Consider the following 21,678-nt stretch of genomic DNA (forward strand, 5'->3'; position numbering starts at 1 on the left):
CCTCACAGTGACCTCTCCTCAACTGAACTGGAAAAGTGTGGTCACTGGTTTTGTGCAGGGAATGAGTCTCTTTTGTCTCTAAATCACAGAAATCATTTTTCCTGTTTACCAATTGGCAAAAATACACACATTTTCCTAGGAAAGGATTTTCATTGGAGGGGGGTGATTACCAGTCAAGTGAACATCCACCCTCTGGCTTTGGAGGGGCTTGTGTGGGGCACGAGCTTGTGGCAGAAAGCAGCCCCAGGCCCATTGTCAACACATCAATTAACATCTAACTTGAAATATGTTTGTGTTTCTGCTTAGCCTCCCTTGATCCTTCCTTATTTCCCTCAGTTCCTTTTTAATGGCAACTGAAAATACTTTATGCTGAGCAGGTGGAAAGGGAGTTGAAGAAATTCCAGACTTAAATTATGAAGCCTTAATGATGTTAGTCATTGGAATATAATCACAAATGGAAAGCGGTTGTAACTAAGAGGCCACTTTTCCAGAATGCCCCACTCCCAGAGACATCCTCCTTTTAGACAAAAAAAGAGCCATGGTCTGGGGTTTCCAGGCAATGCAAGGAAACACTGTATCCTTCCTGATACTCCTTTGATTCTTATCATTCACAAAATCCAGGTGAAAGAGGGAATTTTGCTGCCTTTGAGCCATTCATTTGCAGACCCCAATGCAAGGAATGCTGCAAAAGAACAGAACAGCAAAGGCCCAAGCAGCACTGGGAATGATCTGCCTGCTTTTTCTGCGCCAGCAACCAACAGAGACTTCATTGCAGCCCAGAAAATCATCCATTTATTTTTAAGCAGGGGCAGTATGGTGTAATAATACTTCAGCAAGTTCCTGAATTGTGCCCATGACAACATGACTGTTGTGAGTAAATTGAAAGTTTGTTATCTGCTCTGCTGAATGCTAGTTTCAGAAAGGGAGAAAATTCAGTCAATATGAGAAATCTCACTTATACTAGCAGTGAAAGCTGGGCAGGATTTTTAAAATGAAGAAAGTTGTTTTGCTATCAATGTGAGAAAAAAGCCCTTTAAAATTGCAGACTTTTAAAATATACAACAGCAGCAACAAAAATTGCCAAAATCAAATCAGTTTCTCCAGCAAACAACTAAGGGCATCAAAGCAAGTGACACAGAATATGAGCTTTCCATTCATATGTGCTTTCCTCAAGGTAGATTACCCAGGGAACATAACTGATATATGGTTAGACAGGTTTTTATAGTCGCCTCCACCCTCTGGTCAATATATTCCTCTGTTTCACTGTAGGTAGTCCTCATTTCCTCTTTGCTGAGTACAGCTGGTGGACTACTATGCAGACTGTACCACCCAGAAGACTTAACTCTGTCTTCTAGCATGGGGACCCTCTGGCACTTACAATACACTTTGATTTTATTCTGTATTTCGGTGCTAAATACCACAGGGTAAGTAGCGCAGTAACTGAATGAAGCTTAACTCAGGAAGCTCAGCTGTTAATGATAAATATCCTTCCTTCTCTTTTTAAATGTGGAATGTTTCTTCACTTTTTAAATGTGGATGTTGTACAATTGAACCTTGTCATTTTGAAAAAGAAGAAATAATTTAATTTTGTTGTTGCCTAATTCTGCACTGGCTCCTGTCTGTGAGAAAAACCTGTAACACATGGATTCCTAATGGCGCATCTGAAGAGGAGAGATCTTGACAAAATAACCGCAATAGTTATAAAACACTTTTGACTCTGAATATACCTACAGTAACCTTTGCCTTAGGACTTGCCTGATGTGTAACAGTTTAAAGATAGCACTGAATAGAGACCTAGTGGCAACTCGTCACAGCTTTCCCTTTCTCATGGAAGAAGAAATCCAGCAAGGAGCAGTGAAGCAAATTTTCTTACTTTATCTGTCTTAACATAGTCTCTTTCCTCCTTAGCCTTAGCTCAGTCTGTTTTCCAGTTGCTTGCTGCATTTTGCCAATGAACTGATTGTGTGATATTTGCTCCTAATCTCCCTAGTTTCTCTGAATGTCATTGCTTAGTTTTTGAGGGGCAGTGGGGACATTGACTGTAATGCATTCACCTAAGGACAGATTCTCTATACCGTGTCAAGTACAATAAGGATAAATAAGGAGGAGGACCACAGAGGCTGGAACTGAACCCTGCCTCCTGAAACTGTGGACTACCATCAGAGTATGTCAAGAACTACTATTGTAGCCTTGCAGTCCTGGAAATCCCTTCCTTATGCAAAACACCAAAAGAGCAGAGCCATTTATGCTGTCATCTGTCGTGGGATTTTGGTCTTGTGTCAGCTCATCTCTGCAGGACTTTGTAGCAGCACAAGGACTATACATTTGTAACTGCTTTTTTTCTGAAGCTTTTTCAGGGTAAATTAAAAGAGCTGAATGAGATGACAGCTTTGTTTCATGAGAGATTTGCAGGAGTTAAAGGAAATATATAGGTTTCCACCAAATAAGGGTTACACAGTACACTAGTTTACTGGCATTTACACACTTTGCTTTGCAACAGTGGGGATGACAATGCCATGAGCAAGTTAATAGCAAGTCTTTGCTATCATCCTGGTATTGTCTGAGCTGAGCTGCATCTATCCATCCCTTCCATAGCTCCCTGTATGTAGGAGAGCTGGTCTCCTTTCAGTTTGGTGGGATACAGAGCAGAGGATCCTTCCACACTAGATGAAGTGAACATATCCCACCTTTGACTCACTCTCAGAACTATATCATGAAAGAGTAAGTACATATGGGAAGAGAAAGAATCAGACATGGATGAAACCCTGGATCTATTCAGTTATTCAGTGAAACACCCAAAGACATATGTTGAGGTCCCAATATTCTTTCTTAAACAGTTTCTGAGTCACTAATTCCACAAGGGCTTCACTGTGTTATTTTTCTTGGCAGGATCAAGCAAAGACCAAATGGTGGCTTGAGAACATGGGATTCTGAAACAGGTAACTGCATGTCATTAGTGCTGTTAACATCCAAGGCAGATTTTGAACATACTATCCCCTCCTCCTTACTTTAATGTATTTCAGCTTACCTCACCAGATGTGATTTTAACAACAACTCAAGACCATTTTGTGACTGGACCCAACCTTGCAATGCCGACCAGGGAATGTGGATACGAACCAAGCATGACACTCCGACTGATGGAACAGGTCCTGCTGGAGACTATCCTGATGGAAGTAGGTGCTCAATTGTGTCATTGTTGATTTTCTTTTGAAGACAGCTTGACTACCTTTATTCACCTTTCTTTAAGAGAAATGAGATTGATGAAGCCCTTTGAAATGTATCAGTTTTGTTTCATGCTGACACCTGTCTTCCACTTTTTGCTGTGTCAGTTACGAGTAAATTAAACTGGGTTGCTTCATCATGGGCTGGAAATCTTTAGCAGTGCATGGAAGTAGAAGAAAGCTAATTATGTCATGCTTAAGGCCTCACAGAGAATTCAGTGATGTGCAACAGATCATTATTCAAGAGAGCTCTTGTGGCCAAATTACACTGATATCAGTTAATGGCAGTAAATGTAATGATTGCTGTACTGGTACTAGATAATGTTCATGCTAGCAAAGTGTTATAAGATCAAGTCTGAAATTAAATAATATCTTTTAAAAGCTTGTCCTCAGCTACATGTGATTGAAAAACTGGGGCCTAACGTGGTCATATCATCAGACGAGTGCTTAGTATGGCTCCATCTCTATCTGAACCGCTACCCTTGCACTAGCAGATCCATTTATGGGGGATCAGTCTGTAGTCATATTGTTTTCCGTAATTATCCTGAGACTGAAAGGTCAGCTACTGTCAGATTCTGTAAGCGGATTAGGACAGTATTAGTCGGGATTTTTGCTAAATAATTTTCTGCATTTTTAGTATTTTGATAATAACAATTAAAATTGCCTGTTGAAAGAAGAAATGAAATATTTTTAATTTTTATTCACACACACAAAAAAATGTTTTGCTTTTTGACTTGACACAGACCATGTAACTTTAAATATGACTTATATTTTCTTGCCAGCTAAAACATATGACTGAATGTTAGATGCTATGTATGGAGCCATACTTTACATATAGAAATGAAATGGTCATTCATTTGTTTTTGATTCCTTTCCATAATCAGATGGGAGAGACTTGACTTTAACTGCACTGGGGAAATGTAGCTTTGATCTTAGCCCATGGGAAGTAAAAAGCTTCAGCCCTAGTGAAGCAAAATGTGATCTCATATTGAACCAATTCAGACTAAAGCATTTCAAATCCTTAAAGAAACACTGTGAGTTTCTGAATTTTGAAAAGTTTCCTTCCTTTTCATAATGTCATACCTAAATATTTTAATGGAAATATCTGCATTGCTTTCTATCCCTTCCATGTTGAGACAAAACCAAATGCTGAGATGTTAGGATTTTCCTTGTGCTAGGGATTTGCTCCTCTTGAGACCAAGATCTTTAGGAAAAAAATATATCCCGCAAGAGAAGGTGTATAGCAGATAGATTGCATTATTTTCCTTTGAGGAGAGAGGAAACTGAACATGGATCAGTGGGGCAGTGTGTCTGGAGGTGCTGCCTCTTGAAAGAGGCCTACATATTTATTTGTGATCCCAAAATAACTGTTCATGTGAGATGGGATATATTTGCTTTGCTCACCAGCTCACATTCTAGTTTGGAAAACTACATGGTGCTAACCATTGCAATGTAAATTCCAAACACTCTCTACTTTGCTTCTTTGTACTGCTAATGATGCCCTTGACTTCTTCCAGAGTTGGGTTGTACTTCAGTTTTAAATAACACCTAACAAGTTATAAAGATCCAACAATATTTTATTTTTTTTTACTCCACAGAAGGCTATTTCATCTACCAAGAAGCAAGTAATCTGATCCCATTCGACACTAACAGGCTTGAGAGCCCAGATACTGTAGTTTCTGAAAAAATATGCATAGACTTCTGGTACTATATGTTTGGGTCAGAAGACATGAATGAGCTGAGAGTGCTTATCCAAGACAGCACAGGCGAGTCTGTGGTGTGGAGTCGGAAGGGAAACCAGAGTTCCTTGTGGAACTATGGTGCCATCACTCATACTTTTCCAACACAAAGAAAGATAAAGGTAATATATTTTCAGAATAAACTTCTTTGTACAGTGTCAGCATTTGTTCTCCCCTTGCAGACAAAAGGTTGTGCATGTAAGCTAGAAAATATAACCAAGATTTGCTTGGTTTATATTTCGTAAATATAATGGCCTTATGCTCTGTGCCAATGAACTAAGAGAAGAAACAAACAACCCCCTGAGTTTTATTGATGCTGTTACTTAGGGCATAATACATATTTAGTTCTCCCGCTTTTTCCTTCCTTCTCTCCTTTATTTTATCACGAAGTCAAGGACTTTAGGTGCCTTAATTAAATGCAGGTTTGTCTGCTGTGAGTTAAGGTTTGAACTTTGGGATGCTGCCTACATTGGACTCCTCTGTAGAATCCAGACGACTAATTCTCATAAATCATTTATCAGTCAGCAAAATCAAGGACAATGTTTCTTGAAGTCCTTACCTTATAACAGAATATATATTTTAGGCTTCTGAGGGAAGCTAGGAAAAATGTTACAGTCTCAGCTTACTTGATGCCTTTAAAGATACACCAGAAAGCATGTTTTCAAAATATTCTAAGGGAACAGGTCTCATATTTGCCTAAACAACTCTGATGCAGTGATTCACTTCGTGTCCTGCCTAGGTAATTTTTGAGGCTGTCCGAGGACTGACAGAGTATGGGGATACAGCACTGGACAATGTTAGAGTAAGGGATGGATCCTGTGGTAAGTCTGTGTTTGCATCTTAGTGTATCTTAGAGCTCCTTCCTCAGCTCTGTTTAAGCTGTTGACCATTACTCCATTCCATATACAATATAGAAACTCCTCATAACTTTGAACCACAAAAGAGAAATGGCAAAAACTTTACAGCATGCTTCATTGGAATGTCACCTGTTTTGTTGTAGTTTCTTCCTAAATCTTTCCTCACCACCTCAAACATCCAGAATAAGCTATCCCCTTCCCTGAAAATGTGACCGTTTTCACAAGGTCCAGCAAACTTGCACTTCAGACTTTAAGTGAAGGTAATCTCTTAAACCCAGCCAAGGCTATGCACATTGGTCTTGGATTCTAGATTAAATGCTCTAATCAGGATTTTACAGCAAATCTCAGTTCATACAAGTTCAGGAAATACACAGCACTGCCATATGTCACAAAAAGAAGTAACGGTGAGTCAATAAAGCTGACTTGCACTCCCAGCTCCGACTATGAATCAGCAATTTGAGCTTGATCGCTGACCCTGTAATAAATCAGCCAAGACTGGCACAAGCTATGGATGACTAGGATCTCAAGTGGCTTACAGTTTCATCCCATCTTCACTGACAAGCATGCAATACTTACAAAATGTGAATTGAACAAGAAACTTGCTGAAAAACATATAGGAAGTGTCATTAGGCCTTAATAGACTTGGCTCTCTGTGAAATACTGCTCACATAATGACAATAAAATGTTTCAAATTTATGCTAGCCAGGACAAAGATTTCCATTCAGGTCCACACTGTCAGAACATATAATTTTCTTTAAAATTCTGTGAAAATACTTGGAGCCTTTTTTTTTTTTGGAGGGCTAGGGAGAGCCAGTTCTTCATTTTCCCAGGAGTATTAGCACATGATTCAGCCACTGGATGGTGCACTAACGTAACTCCAAGAGGCAAGAAGAGTGCTTCTGTCTCTGTTCAACTGTATGGCTACTAATATGATGAAAGTTAAGTGAATTATTAGATCTGGTAAAAGTTAAAGTCCTCCCAATCTTTTTGTTTCTACCAGAATGTTTGATTGAATAGACATTTTAATGAAACTCATGAAAAACTAAATATATGTTCATTTGTTACATGAAAAATTAGCTTCCAAGGCAACTTTAGCAAGCAGTCTTTAGGTTATGATGTTTGATGTTCATATTGTCATTTGCAGAACTTCTTCACCTTAGAGCTCAAAGGACAATAATCTTAGGAAGAAGTTTTCTTCTGTTTTTTTTTTCCTCAGCTCTACAACAAAGTTAACTTAAAGCTTGTTGGGAAGTACCCATTGTGGCAATACACCCATTATCAGGATTCCTGTAATTTTTCACCAATGTTGAAAGAGCAAAAAGAGCAGTTCTGGGCTAGATATGCAAAAACTGCATTGAAACTGGAGTAGGGAGCTGGATGTGAAGAAATGGGCATATAAGAAACAGATGTACAAGAAACCAGTGCATGCAAAGGAGCTGATCCTATTTTGCAGGCAGGTTATTACAAAATATCTTCAGCTATGAAGTTAGAGCTCATTAAGTGAATGGCATCATTTTGTGAAGAGATTTATCACTATACACTAGACTTCAGATTAGGTGAACTCTATGGGCTGCTTCTAAATTATAATCATAAGTATCTTGCAAAACTCCCACATCCCGCTGAGTTTGGATCACATGGTTAGCACAAAAGCAGTACCATCATAGTATGTAGTTACTGCATCATTATTCAAAAATCTTTAACTTGTTCTCATGTGACTTGTTTTCTATATTACGACTTAATCCCTGTAAATAATGTTGTTAGCAGTGTCAGTAATATGGAAGACCAACTGCCTTAGCTGTGAATTCATTTGGATGATTATATACCTATAGTGCATCTATAAGTAGGTTGGAAAGCATTGTTCTCCATGAATCAATTCATCACTTGGTTATCTCCTTGTACACAGACTGTTATCGCACACTCAGTGCGCAGTGGAGGGCTCACAAGGGTGCAATAGGAGAATACCTGAATGAGGAGAGTTGTTCTTTGTTCTGCAAAGGGGCAGGAGTGAATGGGTGTGTGCTCTGAAGGTTTTAGTCAGTCTATTGTACTTCCAAAGATTCAGATCCATCACTCATTCTCATGTCATCAGGTGAACGAACATGACATCAAGAGAATACTCAACCTGGTGTTGCTATCTCACACATAAAAGTACACCAAAAGGACCACTTCTTTTAGAATATATCTTTGTCATGGATGAAGCATAGGTGGAGAAGATGCTAATATTTGTTAGCAAGCAGAAGCAGGCGGGAGGGAAGACTCTACAAGAAGACTGTTTATTTTGTCTGTCAGTAGAAAGGTCTTACAGCTGTCATAGTCCTAAGAAATAAATATAATTTTGAAGAAACAACAAAACTCTCTGATTAGAAACCACCAGTGCCCTGAGAGTTATTTGTTTCTGCTATATGGCATCTGCTGGCAGGCCACTCGCTCCCAGACCTGCCAACACTTGCAGACAGTATGACCTTCATGCCTTAACATACATGCCAGAGGGAGTCACATATGCAATTGTAAATACACTTCCAGCTCCAGAGAAGCATGCTGGCACAAGCTCAGTCACTGTCACCAAGCTAATGATCAGACAAGCTTTCCTAAGTGCTCAAAAGACCCACACATCCTCGGTTTTATATATAGGTAGTTTCACTTACTTCAGTTAAAAACTTCTAACTTTATGCTGGTGAAGAATAAGTGGAAATTCATGTATGTTGGTGTGTAAGTAGTGTTCACCCTGTAATGTTATGACTCATTGTATTGCCTTGTCTTTTCTACTAACAGAAGCTGTCCCCACCCCTGTACCACCAACACCTACACCAACACCAACAGAATCTACACCGCCTCCAGTGATAGGTAATTTTAGCCAATAACATATGCTAGTCAATGGGTTGTAGAAGGGCATCTAAATTTTTTACTACCAGTGCTACTTATTTGCTTCAGCTAATTTCTTTGGGTATCTCTCTATGGCATTGCCCTATGCCATATAGATCTGGCTTTTCCGTTTCATTTCTTCCATATGTAATCTATAAAATGGGGATGATTGTGTTTTCCCACTGCACAATGAGGTGGCTTTTCTGGATGTATCCATATGTTAATGAGAACATATTCCCTTTTCCCGTTTCCAGAAGCAATTTGCAGTATATACGGGGATCCTCACTATTACACATTTGACAAGCAGCGTCACGACTTTATGGGTACCTGCACCTACACCCTCTCCAAGCTGTGTGAGAGCAACAGCTCACTGCCCTATTTCAACGTGGAAGCAGCCAATGAGCACAGGGGAAGCAACACTCGTGTGTCCTATGTCCGATATGTGGACATCGATGTGTATGGCTACAGGATCAATCTGGGTAAAAACAGAGTTGTTAAGGTAAGGTTGGAGCCCACTATCCATCATCAGTAACTTATAGTGTGAATGAAGAAATTGTTGTACAATGACTACAAATTTCCAGCATACATGCAGTAATATTTAGAGGGCAGTCAGATATTTAGGAGTAGGAGTAGCGTGGAGTTCTTAAACATTGCAATTTCAGGACTGAAAATATAGGCTAAAATTTTGTGTTGTGTTGCTAAAAAGTGGGATTAGAGCTGACACTCCAGATGGGGTTGGTGGGCTAGCTTACCTTTCTAGCTTGCCCCCCATGCTCAAGCTTTGTCTGCATCAAGGAATAAAAAGGCCCTGCATTAACCACGTCCACACTAGTGGTTATTTCCCAATCCTGTGTGGTAGCCTGTAAAGCTGCATGCTCATCCCTGATTTCTAGTTATTCCACATCACTGCTAACTTCGCTTAACACCTGGCATTTGCCATAAACCAGGGCCAGATGAGAGAGTCCTAGAGTGACAATCGGATGACTCCTCACACTGATTGTGTCACTTGGCCAGCTACTGTATTTTAAGGCTTTCTATGGCTCCTTTCCATAAAGGGCCAAGACAGCAGACATGTTTGATCCAAACCCCCACTAAATGAATAGGTCACCTTACTTCATTACCACCCTTCTTATAAGAAAATAGTACAGTGATTTCTGTGACAGGAGATAAAGGTTTAAATGTACACCAAGACCTTTCCTGTCCAATCTTAGAAACATATTGAACTCATATATCCACATTTGTCCAACAGCTTCTCTTTTATGCCTTTCCCCTGTATTTACTGTTTTTATTATATCTATGTTGCTAAGTAAACCAAACTTTCTTACATATGTAATAAGAAGAAATGTTCAAAGTAGCTGCTAATTTTCATAAATTTTAAATAAGTTGAAAATTTTACTTGGACTATTACTTTCTATTGTCTGGCATTTCAAATGTGAAAATTAAAAGAGAAAGAAATAAAAGGAAGCTTTTTCAAGATTTGTCCAATCCTGAAAATTTTCTGCAAACGCATTCTAACTACATTTTTTAAATCTTATTTATTTGATCCAAAATAAAAGACAGGTCTGTAAGCAGTTACTGCTGACAGACCATGCTAAGTCCTGGGACTTTTGCCAGCTGGGTCTGGTTCACCAAGCTCATTTTGACTGCACTTGGAAGCTATGTAGCTACATTATTATGGCCTCAAGGCCCTAGTTTATGTGCCCATATACAACATTCATGTTAAATAATACTTAACACAATGTGAGTTCTTACTGCTCACCGTGCAACATGGGGATGTGATCTAAGAAGGTCACCATTAAAAATGCTTCTTTTAAAGTGATTATAATGATTGTCCTTCTCTGTGCCTGCAGCTTGATGGAGTCAGCCAGGTGCTCCCTCTGACCTTGGCGCAGGGTGTCAGTATTTCCTTCAGTGGGCAGTATGTTGTGGTTACTACTGACTTTGGGCTGAATATCAAGTTTGATGGAAATCACAGAGTAGAAATCACTCTTCCCAGTACCTATATGTCTAAAGTCTGTGGAATATGTGGAAATTATAATGGGAACAAAGCAGATGACTTTCTTAACCCAGATGGAGAGATGGAAACAAACTCGGCCAGCCTTGGCAACAGTTGGCAGGTTCACAATGACTCCAGGTAGGACTCCAGAGGGGATGTTAGGCCTTAGCTATTGATTATGCAATGACCAGTATTTTAAGCAACTGTTGTGTGTGGGCCAAAAATGTCAGGCACATGGAATAAAATATATTCTTGTCAGTTTAGTTACTTTATCTATCTGGGTAGTTTCACAGCAAATTTAGCTGTGCTTAAAAAGAGAAAATTTGAATAAAACACTGCAGATGCCCACTAAGACTTCAGTTATTATTACAGTGTATTAACGCTAACACCTGAAGATCTTGTTTGAACTCTTCTGAGACACTTTATTTTATGAATTCACAATATATTGATAGTAGAGGTTTAACTTCAAATGCTTTTACTCTTTGTTCTCCCTTCCTAGGTATCTTCCATGTAGAAAGCTTGACTTAAAAGAAAGCCAAAATAAATATTTGGGTTTCTTCCAGGCCTCTCCAAGGTTATAAGGTTGAGATCATGTTGAAATCTGAATTTCTATCCTAAGTGTTTGAAATGTAGAGCTGTAAAATATGTTATGCTTATCCTGGGGACAGCCCTGTAGTTTTGTTAGATGTGATTTGAAAAGTGTCTTAGGTGCTAGTGCATCCAAAGTTCATCGGTGAATTTTTTCACATCTTTTTTTTTTTCCACACTAGGTGCTTGCCAGACCATGGCCATACTCCAAATTGCACTGCTGATGAAAAACATATGATCCAAAGCAATGAATACTGTGGTCTGATCACAGATCCCAATGGTCCATTCCGGAACTGCCACTCAGTAGTTGATCCACAAAGTTATTCTGAAGCCTGCCAGTATGATCTCTGTGAACTTCATTTGAACAATGCAGCCCTCTGTCAAAACCTGCAGGCTTATGCAGATGTGTGCCAAGCTGCAGGAGTCCAGCTGACACCATGGAGAAATGCAACCTTCTGCCGTATGTATCAAAAATTACTGGAAATTACCACTTGTCAGGAGGATATAATTAGGACTTCCTGAAGACAGAGCACTACAAGACACTGTTTTGAATTCCTATAACATTGTGAATCTTGACTGATCAGGCTAAAGATTTCAGGGTTACATATAGTCCTCAGTTTGATTCCTTTGGGAAGATTCTAGTGACAATATTTAAGCTGCTTCCGATGGAAGGAGAAAATACTGTCTAGTCCATCTTAAAATATAATTGGAGGCTTTTCCTTTGAATTCCTCTAGTGTCCCTATATTTTTGTTCAGGGGTATTAAGTGTATCAGGGACATTTGACTTAGAGGGTTTTTTACCTTCTGAAGAAGCTATACCTAAACTTAAGTGTCTTTGAGAAAAAAAATAATCTCATTTTGCACATGCTTAGTAGATATGTAACAGTTTTATTCACCCTCCCTGCTGAGAGCCTGAGCTGCCTTCTCCTATGCTCCCAGCCTCTCTACCCTGTGGAGTGGCCAGGCACCCAGTTAACAGAAAGGAAGCTGTGTTTTCTCCTCTTGCAGCAACCTAGGCAAAAACACATCAAGGTGGATGCCTTATATGAACATAGAAGGGACATAAGCCAGAGCAGATGAAAGGCAGAGCTGTAGATGGGGATAAGGAATCCAGGCAGTCTGGGACAGTGAGAAAGGAGATTTGACTAGGAACTGGAGAGGACTAATGAATAGGCTAAGTGGAAGGCCCTGGATTTAGAGAAAGCAAGTAGGAGCTAGAACGGAAAATGAGAATTTGCTTAGAAGTCTACAGAAAAGAGGAAGGACAGGTGGAAGCTGGCTAGGTAGAGAGCCAAGGACAAGGAAGCACAGACTAGGTAGCCAGTCCAGGGGTCAGAGCTTGTTGCTCTTACAGGAATAATGAAATCAGAGCTGATGAGAGGAATAAACCTGAGATCGAACAGAGAAAATATCTGAAACTCATAGTTTGTAGCAGTGCAAAGAGAGCAGGATGAAGGAGGAACACAACTCATGAGCTGAGCAGGAGATCTGGGAAAAAGAGGGAAGGAGGGTATTGGAAACACTATCATCAGTGGCACAAACTGTCATATGTATGCGAGGAAGGAGCACTGGCTATTCATCCCTACGGATGTGGAGGAAAGCATCAGAATGTCCTGTACAGGCATAGTGATTCATGGTTTCAGGTGGGAGAGGAGGCAACACAGGTAGGCAGCCTGAAATTAAAGGCCAGGACTGAGGTAAGAAGCCTGTGCAATAGAGGCTGTAACCACGCTAATGGAAGTGGAAAAGGTAGTGAGGGTGGGCAAGAGACAAAAACACAGAGGCACAAGACAAAAGGTATCAAGTATTGAACTAATAGACAGAAGTCTGTGCTGGAGATTAAATGGGAATAATGACCCTTCTTCTGTTGGTAAAGATTAAGTAGAGAACATTTCTCAAGCATTTGGGTATATATTATAGAAATAAAAACATGTTCTCTTTAGAACAGGATTTAAATACTGTCTGAAAGTCCTGAGCAGATCTGCTCCCACCAGAAGCAATGTAAGGAACATGAAATAGTGATCCAGTGCCTTATGTGCCTTCTGCACTGAAGGAGATTGGGAGACTAAAGAAAGAGACTTGTCTGTAAACAGTGGAATGACTGAAGCCTGATTTCTTTTTGACTTTTGTTTCACATTTGACTGAAGTCTCTAGCCGGAGCATTTTCTCTGCTGGGGACATTACCGAGGATTTCTCTCACATAGATTCTAGGGTTTCTAAGCAGGAGTGACCCCTCTCCATAGCTGTTCTGTCTACTGAAGAAGTTTGCAGGATCTCTCCTCTTTGCCTTGCACCTATATTTCATTTAATGGACCTGAATATGTTTTTGTCCTCTACCAATCTCACCAACTTATTTCCAATAAGTCAGCTGGGTCAAATTTAGTAAGTGGGGGGATGAGCAGAGAAATGTACAATGTAATTGTGTGATCTCTGTCTCCTTAGGAAAGCAGACTAAAAATAGAGTGAGAAAATATATCATTAAAAATTGAACTGCATCACATAAACATATAGAAGCTGAAAAAAGATTGTAGGGAACTTCAGTTCTGGCACATTCTCACCTGAAAATGTCAGTGTTTAAAACATCTAATTAGCTTGGGTATCTACATGTCGCATATGTAACAAGATGTAAAAATAGAATAGAGCACTTGTACATCCTGATTATTTAACAAACATTAAAGACCTTGGGGAAGTGAAAAAATATGATTAGAATTAAATATCAGGACTATAACCTAAATATGGCACATGCCTAGGACAAATAACTAACATGACACCAATATCCTGAGCCCAAAGCAAGAATTCCAAGTAATCATCTTCAGGAATAAGAGGTCTCCTAGGAAATTCTCTCCATGAATGAAAATTTAAATAGCCTAAACCTCAAAAGAAATTAAAGGGTGGTAAGAGAGCAAAGGCATGCATCAAACTATATCAGAACTCCAAGATGTCCCCTAATACTTCAAACCAAACCAAAACATGATATTAAACAAAACCCAACACTTCAGTAGTTAAAAAAAAAGATTAATAAATAGGTTTATCTTTTATTACACAGCACTAGACTGCTCTGCCAACAGTCACTATGAGCCCTGCGCTGCAGCCTGCCCTGCCACCTGTGTTGACCCAATAGCACCCTACAACTGCAGCCTGCCGTGCGTGGAGGGCTGTGTGTGCGACAGCGGGTACCTGCTCTACAATGACCGATGCGTGCCCAGCCAGCAGTGCGGGTGCTGGCACAACGGGCAGCACTACCCCGTGGGCTCAGAGTTCTGGACGGACAACACCTGCTCCTCCAAGTGCACGTGTCCCGCGCGGGGAAGCAAAGTCCAGTGCTCCGATGCCTCGTGCCCTGCGGGCCAGTACTGCGGGGTGCAGGACGGAAAACCTGAGTGCCTCGAACAATCCTACGGCATCTGCCACGTCCACAGTGACCCTCACTACAACACCTTTGACAAGGTGACGCACCACTTCATGGGCAACTGCGCCTACACCCTGGCCAAAGTGTGCTCCAACACCACCTCCCTGCCCTACTTCAACGTTGAGGCCAAGAACGAGCATCGTGGGAACACCAGAGTGTCCTATGTGCGCGAAGTCCTGGTTGAGGTGTACGGCGTGCGCATTGCCATTGTCAAGAGGGAGAAGAGCCAAGTGCTGGTAGGCAGTGGGGCTGGCACGAGCGTGGCGCGGCCGCAAAGCAGGGCTGGCTGTTCTTGTCAGGGCCTGGCGGGTACCAGGCATGTCCATTGCCCCAGGCCCGGGTGGGCTCCCCTGAAGCCGCTGGGTTGCTTTGTTTTTCCTTTCCGGGGCGGGGGGTGGAGGAGGAAGAGGCAAATGGGGAATGTGGCCCGTGTTGTAGCAAGGACCCTGCAGAGCGCAGAACCCAGACGTGGCTCTGCAGGCCACAGGGGCGTCTGGGTGCGAGGGCATCACGGGCACCGGTTTGCCGTGCCTGGCCTGGCAGCTGTTCTCCCTGGGGCAGAAGCCAAGTCCAGGGCCCACTGTGGTGCGTCCGCCCTAGGTGAACAACCTGCGCCAGACCTTGCCGGTGAGCGCAGCAGGAGGTGCCATCACGGTGAGCAGGAGCGGCCGCTACGTCGTCCTGGAGACAGACTTCAGCCTCAGAGTGTCCTACGACGCTGACCACTCGGTGGAGGTGAAGGTGCCCACCGCCTACTTCAACCTGACCTGTGGCATGTGCGGGAACTTCAACAACCGGAGAGAGGACGATTACATGATGCCCAACGGGCAGCAAGCGGCAGACTCCAATGCGCTGGGGGAGAGCTGGCGGGTCCCAGACAATGACTCCTCTTGCGGTGTCCCCGTCGCCCCCAGACCCTGCAGTGAGGAAGAGGAGAAGCTCTACCGATCGGACCAGTTCTGCGGCATGCTGACTGCCAGGCCTGGCTCTTTTGAGAGGTGCCACGCTGTGGTCAACCCCCAGAGCTACTTTGACACCTGCTTCTATGACCTTTGTGCCCTGAATGGTGGCCAGGAGTTCCTGTGTGCTGCTCTGGAGGCCTACGCTGACGCATGCCAGGCAGCCGGCGTGACTCTTCTTCCCTGGAGGAACGCCACCTTCTGCCGTGAGTTTCTGTAGAGAACTGAATCTTTGAATAGCTCCCATATTATCTTAAGATGCCAATTTCGGCCAATAACTGACATACCTTAGAGATCTTAAATTCTTAATATAATTAAATACAAAATATTGAGAAACAAAATTCTGTAAAAGTCTCCCCATTATTGTTTTCTGCCACAGAGCAGGGGAGAATTTTGTTCCTTATCTCAAGAATCTGTCAAACCAGTAGCAGTAAGTCCCTGGTAATATGGAATCACCTCTGAGTTTTATATGATGTTTTGCCTTTAATAGGTTTGTTCATTTCCAGACTACGTCTAATGACTTTTGTGATCTGTGTACTTGTAGAAATGTACCAACTAAGTACTAAATCTAATGTAGCAAGGCATGGTTTTTACTTGCATTTGGAGATGCTTAACATCCAGGATATATGTGTTCAACATTTGTGCTATTTTCTTGTAGAATGTTTTCTTTTTTGCTTTCTGATATAAAAACAGGAATGGAATTTCAGGCTTCAGAAAAAAACCCCACTGTCACTAGTTCAAAATAATCACATTTTTGGATTGTGATTTCATGTGAGTTGTGATTGTCAGTTCAGTGCCTTCTATTGTTTTTCAGCTGTTGCATGCCCTCCCAATAGTCGTTACAATCCATGCACCAGTGCTTGTCCAGGAACCTGCACTGACCCTCTTGCATCAAAGAACTGCAGCAGACCTTGTTTAGAAGGATGTGAATGCAACAATGGTTTTGTCATCAGCGGGGGACAATGTGTGTCCATGAGTGACTGTGGTTGCCTTCAGAATGGCAAATATTATGAGGTTTGTTCTGGCACATAGTTCAGGGGCTGATTTCACAGTTCGTCATTACCATTAACTCTTTTAATTTATTTTTATTTTGTATTTCTAACAGAAAGGAGAAGCTTTTTGGCAAACAGACTGTGCAGGCCAATGTGTATGTGCTGGAAATGGGACTGTAGTTTGCAATTCAGACATGTGTGAAGTAAGCGAAGTTTGCAAAGTGCAGAATGGACTCCTGGGATGTTATCCATTGCATCCCAGCACCTGCCACATTTTTGGGGATCCACATTATATAACCTTTGATGGGAGACTGTACCATTTCCAAGGAGACTGTAATTATACTGTTGTTAAGACATGCACAAATTCTTCTGAAAGGTTTTCGGTGACAACCAGAAATGAACATAGAGGGAACCCAAACTGGACAGCCTTGAACTCAGTTGCTGTCACACTGAAAAATCTTCATATTGTTTTGAAGAAAAACAAAGAGACCTATGTAAGTGTTCTACTTTAAGCATGAACAATCCATCACATCTATTCACTTTACATTTCTGTCCAAAAGAACAGAATCAGGCTTCTCTGCTTTATTCACCTCCAAGACTGCAGATGCTAAAAGTCACAGAATTTTTTTTATTTTTTCAAAAAAAGGCAGAAATCAGCATAGCTTCATTCTGTCCATTCAAATCTTTTCTAAATGAGGTTGTAGGGAAAAAACAGCTTCATCCATAGCTTCATCTATAATAGAAGGATTTTTCTGAACTAAATCTCAGTCTGAATTTTATAGATCTGGTCTTTAAAATAGAAATAGTATTTTTACTATACACACTCGGACTCATACATACCAGAGTTAGCTTTAAACTAGCTATTCCAAGTATTGCTATGTGTGTAGTTGTGACAGCAAAGAGCTCAACTTGTGCTACAAAGCGCTATTCAAGATGTGGGGTAACTATACAGCCCATTAGCCTCTGTTATGCTTCAAACTTCTGTGTCTACATTATTCATTAGAATAAGGCTGACTTGGTGAAGAAAGCTATAGTACTGGCAGTGTAGACCTCCCCTTCGTTCCTGGGAGCTTTATTGACTTACCTGATTGTGTGGGTTTTGTTTTCTTTAGGTGAATGGAGTTCAGGTTTATCTTCCTGTGGATTTGAACCATGGAGCCAGAGTAGCTATAAAAGGACACTATGTGGTCGTTGATACCTCTCTAGGGATCCAGGTTAAGTTTGATGGTGACCAGGAGCTTTTCATTCTGGTTGATGAAAGTCTCAAAGGACAGCTGTGTGGTCTGTGTGGGACATTCAATGACAACCAACTGGATGATTTTCTAAAACCAGATAAAGTTCTAGAACAGGATCCAAATAAATTTGGTGACAGCTGGCTAGTGAAGGATGACAACAGGACGTAAGTATCTGATAATACTTTAGGAAAGAGCAAAATGCCTGAAACATACATCATCTAGTTATAGGATTAACATACAGTACTTACATTCCATAGTCACCCTTCTTTGATATTACTTGTTTGCTAGCTTTTTCATCTTTGAATAACTCCACTTTTCAATAGAGAGCATTGAAATTTTAAAACGACCCTTCAGAGGTTTTCCACATGAACTTTGTAGATTTTATTTGAAATTGGGCTCTTTTTTGCATGTGTTGTGGTTTAGCCCCAGCCAGCAACTAAGCAGCATGCAGCCACCCACTCACTCCCCCCCACCCAGTGGGATGGGGGAGAAAATCAGGAAAAGAAGTAAAACTTGTGGGTTGAGATAAGAATGGTTTAATAGAACTGAAAAGGAGAAACTAATAATGACAATGATAACACTAACAAAGTGACAGCAGTAATGATAAAAGGATTGGAATATACAAATGATGCACAGTGCAATTGCTCACCACCTGCCAACCAACGCTCAGTTAGTCCCTGAGAGGCGATCCCCTCGCCCCCACTCCCCCCAGTTTCTATACTAGATGTGATGTCACACAGTATGGAATACCCTGTTGCCCAGTTTGGGTCAGCTGCCCTGGCTGTGTCCTGTGCCAACTTCTTGTGCCCCTCCAGCTTTCTTGCTGGCTGGTCATGAGAAGCTGAAAAATCCTTGACCTTAGACTAAACATTACTTAGCAACAACTGAAGACATCAGCGTTATCAACATTCTTCTTACACTGAACTGAAAACATAGCACTGTACCAGCTGCTAGGAAGCCAATTAACTCTATCCCAGCTGAAAACAGGACAATATGACAATGTTTTTACTTATTTCTCTATTCTAAAATATCTCCTTTATATTATCTTACTAAAAGAAGTCTAAATACATCTCTCAGATTCAGCTCCTAAGATAACTCTGCATTGATTAAAATAGGCATGGGGCATTTATCTGTCTGTTAATGCTTTCACATACAAATTACTGCTCTTACCATATGCAGTAGTGAATTGAAATTATCTTGCTTGCACTAGATAGCTGATTTGTTGGTTTCTTCTGGACTTCATTCCATGGATAGACAGCCATACATCAACAAATCGCAATTATATTCTTAATGGGGAATTATCAGTCAAATTGTAATATTTCTCACTTTTGGGTTTGACACACTAAAGATGACTATACACAGCAAATCCCCAGAATTTGGCATAGGGTTCTATTACTGTTGAGGTATGCCTTGCAGGATAGAACAAAATATACAGATTTATTATATAACCATGCTGCTGTTTATTTTTGATGCAGGTGTAATCCAGTTGCAGTTGTACCACCCACTTGTGACATGGTAAAAGAGAAAGAATATGAAGAACTCTGCAAAATTATTTTGAAAAATAGTGGGCCTTTTCAGGTCTGCCATTGGCACATTCCCCCACAGCTGTACTTTGAGAGCTGTGTCTATGACCTGTGTGCCACAGAGGGGAATTATAATCAGTTTTGCAAGATTTTAGAGGCCTACGCTGCTGCCTGTGAACTTGGAGGTGTAAATCTGGGTGAATGGAGGAAAGATACCATCTGCAGTAAGTCGTTAGGTCATTTAGCAAATAACCATCCAATTAAGTCCTCATGCTACAAATATAAATTAAAGTAACTAAGAAGTTGAGCAGAATTTCAGAAAAGGGGATTCAAGGACACACAGGAAACTTTCGACTGCTTAGCATTGCTGAAAATTAGGCTTCTAATCTAAGCTTCTAATGGGCTGCCAGTATTCACTTTAGAACATGATGTTTGAACACTTTTGACCTAAGACCATTGTTCAGAATTGAGTCATGAAAGACAACATACATTGTTAGTTAAGGGCTCAGCCAGGGACAGTTGAGCACTTGTCTAACAAATCACCACTTTGGCTTTAATAAAATATTTTATCATTTTGAAAATTGTTAATACATCATGTACCCAACCTGTCTACATCTCCAGGTTTTTACCAAGCACGTGAAATAAATTCAGAAGTGTATAAACCAGGGTTTTAAAATTAATAAAGGAGAATCCTGCAGCTTGCGGTCCATTCAGCCTTCCAGTCATAACACTATTAGGCCCTTATTATCTAGGTAGACCAGTTAACATAGAGTTAAAGCTAGAGGCAAGAAAATTCTTCTTCTAAAACTACCAGAGGTGGTTACCAAACCCAGCAGAAATGGCAGCCTAAGAATGAGGCTATGACATGAAAATGTATTCCATAACCTCTTTCCAATTCTGAAACAATACTTCTCATCCCAGTTTATAAGCAGTAAAAATAAATGTCAGACCACTCTCATTATGATGTCTAGATTTCCACCTAAGCAGGACTTTGAGAGCCAGCTGAATACTTCTGTGCCAAATAGGACAGCTTTGAGCAATTTGCAGTGACCAAGGATAATGACTGTGTCACAGTGTGAAAATATAGGATATTAGTGCATTATGATGACAATTGAGGAAGGGACTTGTAAAATAAAACACATTCTCAGGCACTTAAAATTTCATACTTTAGAGTCAATTTTTCAGTACTGGTCACTTCTGCTCATTCCATTATAACATCTTCAAATTTTTCATGAACCTAGACAGGCATTGTCAGAACAGAGAGAAGATTCCAAACCTCATTGTGGAAACTTTGTTTTTCTTTCTGCACCATATACAGCTGCACCAACAGCCTGCAATATGTCCTGCACGTTTGATGTCGACTTCTGTGAGTGGGAACAGGCAACCAGTGACGACTTTGACTGGATAAGGCACAAGGGGCCGACACCCACACCAAATACCGGCCCTTCCCATGACCACACGACTGGAGGTAGGAACAGCAAACAGCATCTGGCTGTGCTTCTCTTGGAAGAGGGCAAGAAGCCTCTTTCAACAGCAAATCCAGGCCACATATTTCCTAGACTCAATGCAGAGACTTTTGAGCAGTCAGGAATCTGTTGTGGGGTGGATGAACAGTGCAGGACATTGATGATCATGTGACCTATTAGCATAAGTTCCTGTAAAGAGGCTTCAGCAAAGATAAATCCAGGCTGAGACTGGATCACTGCGGCACTTGTCCTTCCCTTTAGAAGGCTTTCCTTTCCCTAAGTAGACCAGCGTAATCTGCTGGAAATCCATTTGGGAACTGGAAGTTTAATGCAGGTGCTGGGTGAAGAAATGTTCTATTATACACAATCTGTAAATGAAATGACTTTATCTTGTCCTGGACCATTGATGTGGAAAACTGACACTCTACTGTTTCCAGAGGGCTATTGTATCTACCTGGAAGGAAATAAGCAAGAGCAAAGCGTGGTAGCCCAATTTGCTTTATCTAGATTTGATATGTGTGCAACAGTGTGGCTCACACTTTGTTTCAGACGGCTACTATATCTATCTGCAAGGGAGCAATGCCCTCCCCGGCTTTGTGGCTCATCTGGTCAGCCCAGTGTGCAGTTCAGAAGGACCGCACTGCTTCCGCTTCTGGTATCACATGTACGGAGCAGCTGAAACAATGGCCCTGCGCGTGTACATAGTTCAAAATGAAACATCAACACTGGAATGGAGAGATGCTGGAAGCAAAGGGGACAGATGGAACTTGGGAGAGATCACGGTGCACAGCACAGGAAACATGCAGGTAAGGGCACAGGCTCTCAGTGCCA

General features: G+C 41.2%; 1 protein-coding gene across 1 annotated transcript; it reads left to right on the top strand.

Moving 5' to 3' along the window:
* Nucleotides 1-1,323: 1,323 nt before the first annotated feature.
* LOC104835235 (zonadhesin-like) lies at nt 1,324-21,653 on the top strand (the record flags this gene model as incomplete). Its single annotated transcript, XM_010573122.1, has 17 exons — nt 1,324-1,424; nt 2,890-2,939; nt 3,024-3,173; nt 4,820-5,082; nt 5,700-5,781; nt 8,590-8,661; nt 8,934-9,178; nt 10,530-10,813; nt 11,446-11,723; nt 14,310-14,908; nt 15,273-15,837; nt 16,446-16,645; nt 17,736-18,022; nt 19,334-19,373; nt 19,464-19,605; nt 20,700-20,849; nt 21,397-21,653. Coding segments are annotated over exons 1-17 (3,732 nt in total), but the record flags the coding sequence as incomplete, so codon positions are not given.
* Between the last annotated feature and the right edge of the window lie 25 nt (nt 21,654-21,678).

The sequence above is a fragment of the Haliaeetus leucocephalus genome, unplaced genomic scaffold (assembly GCF_000737465.1).
Source record: "Haliaeetus leucocephalus isolate CR32 unplaced genomic scaffold, Haliaeetus_leucocephalus-4.0 Scaffold362, whole genome shotgun sequence".
Classification (NCBI taxonomy): Eukaryota; Metazoa; Chordata; class Aves; order Accipitriformes; family Accipitridae; genus Haliaeetus; species Haliaeetus leucocephalus.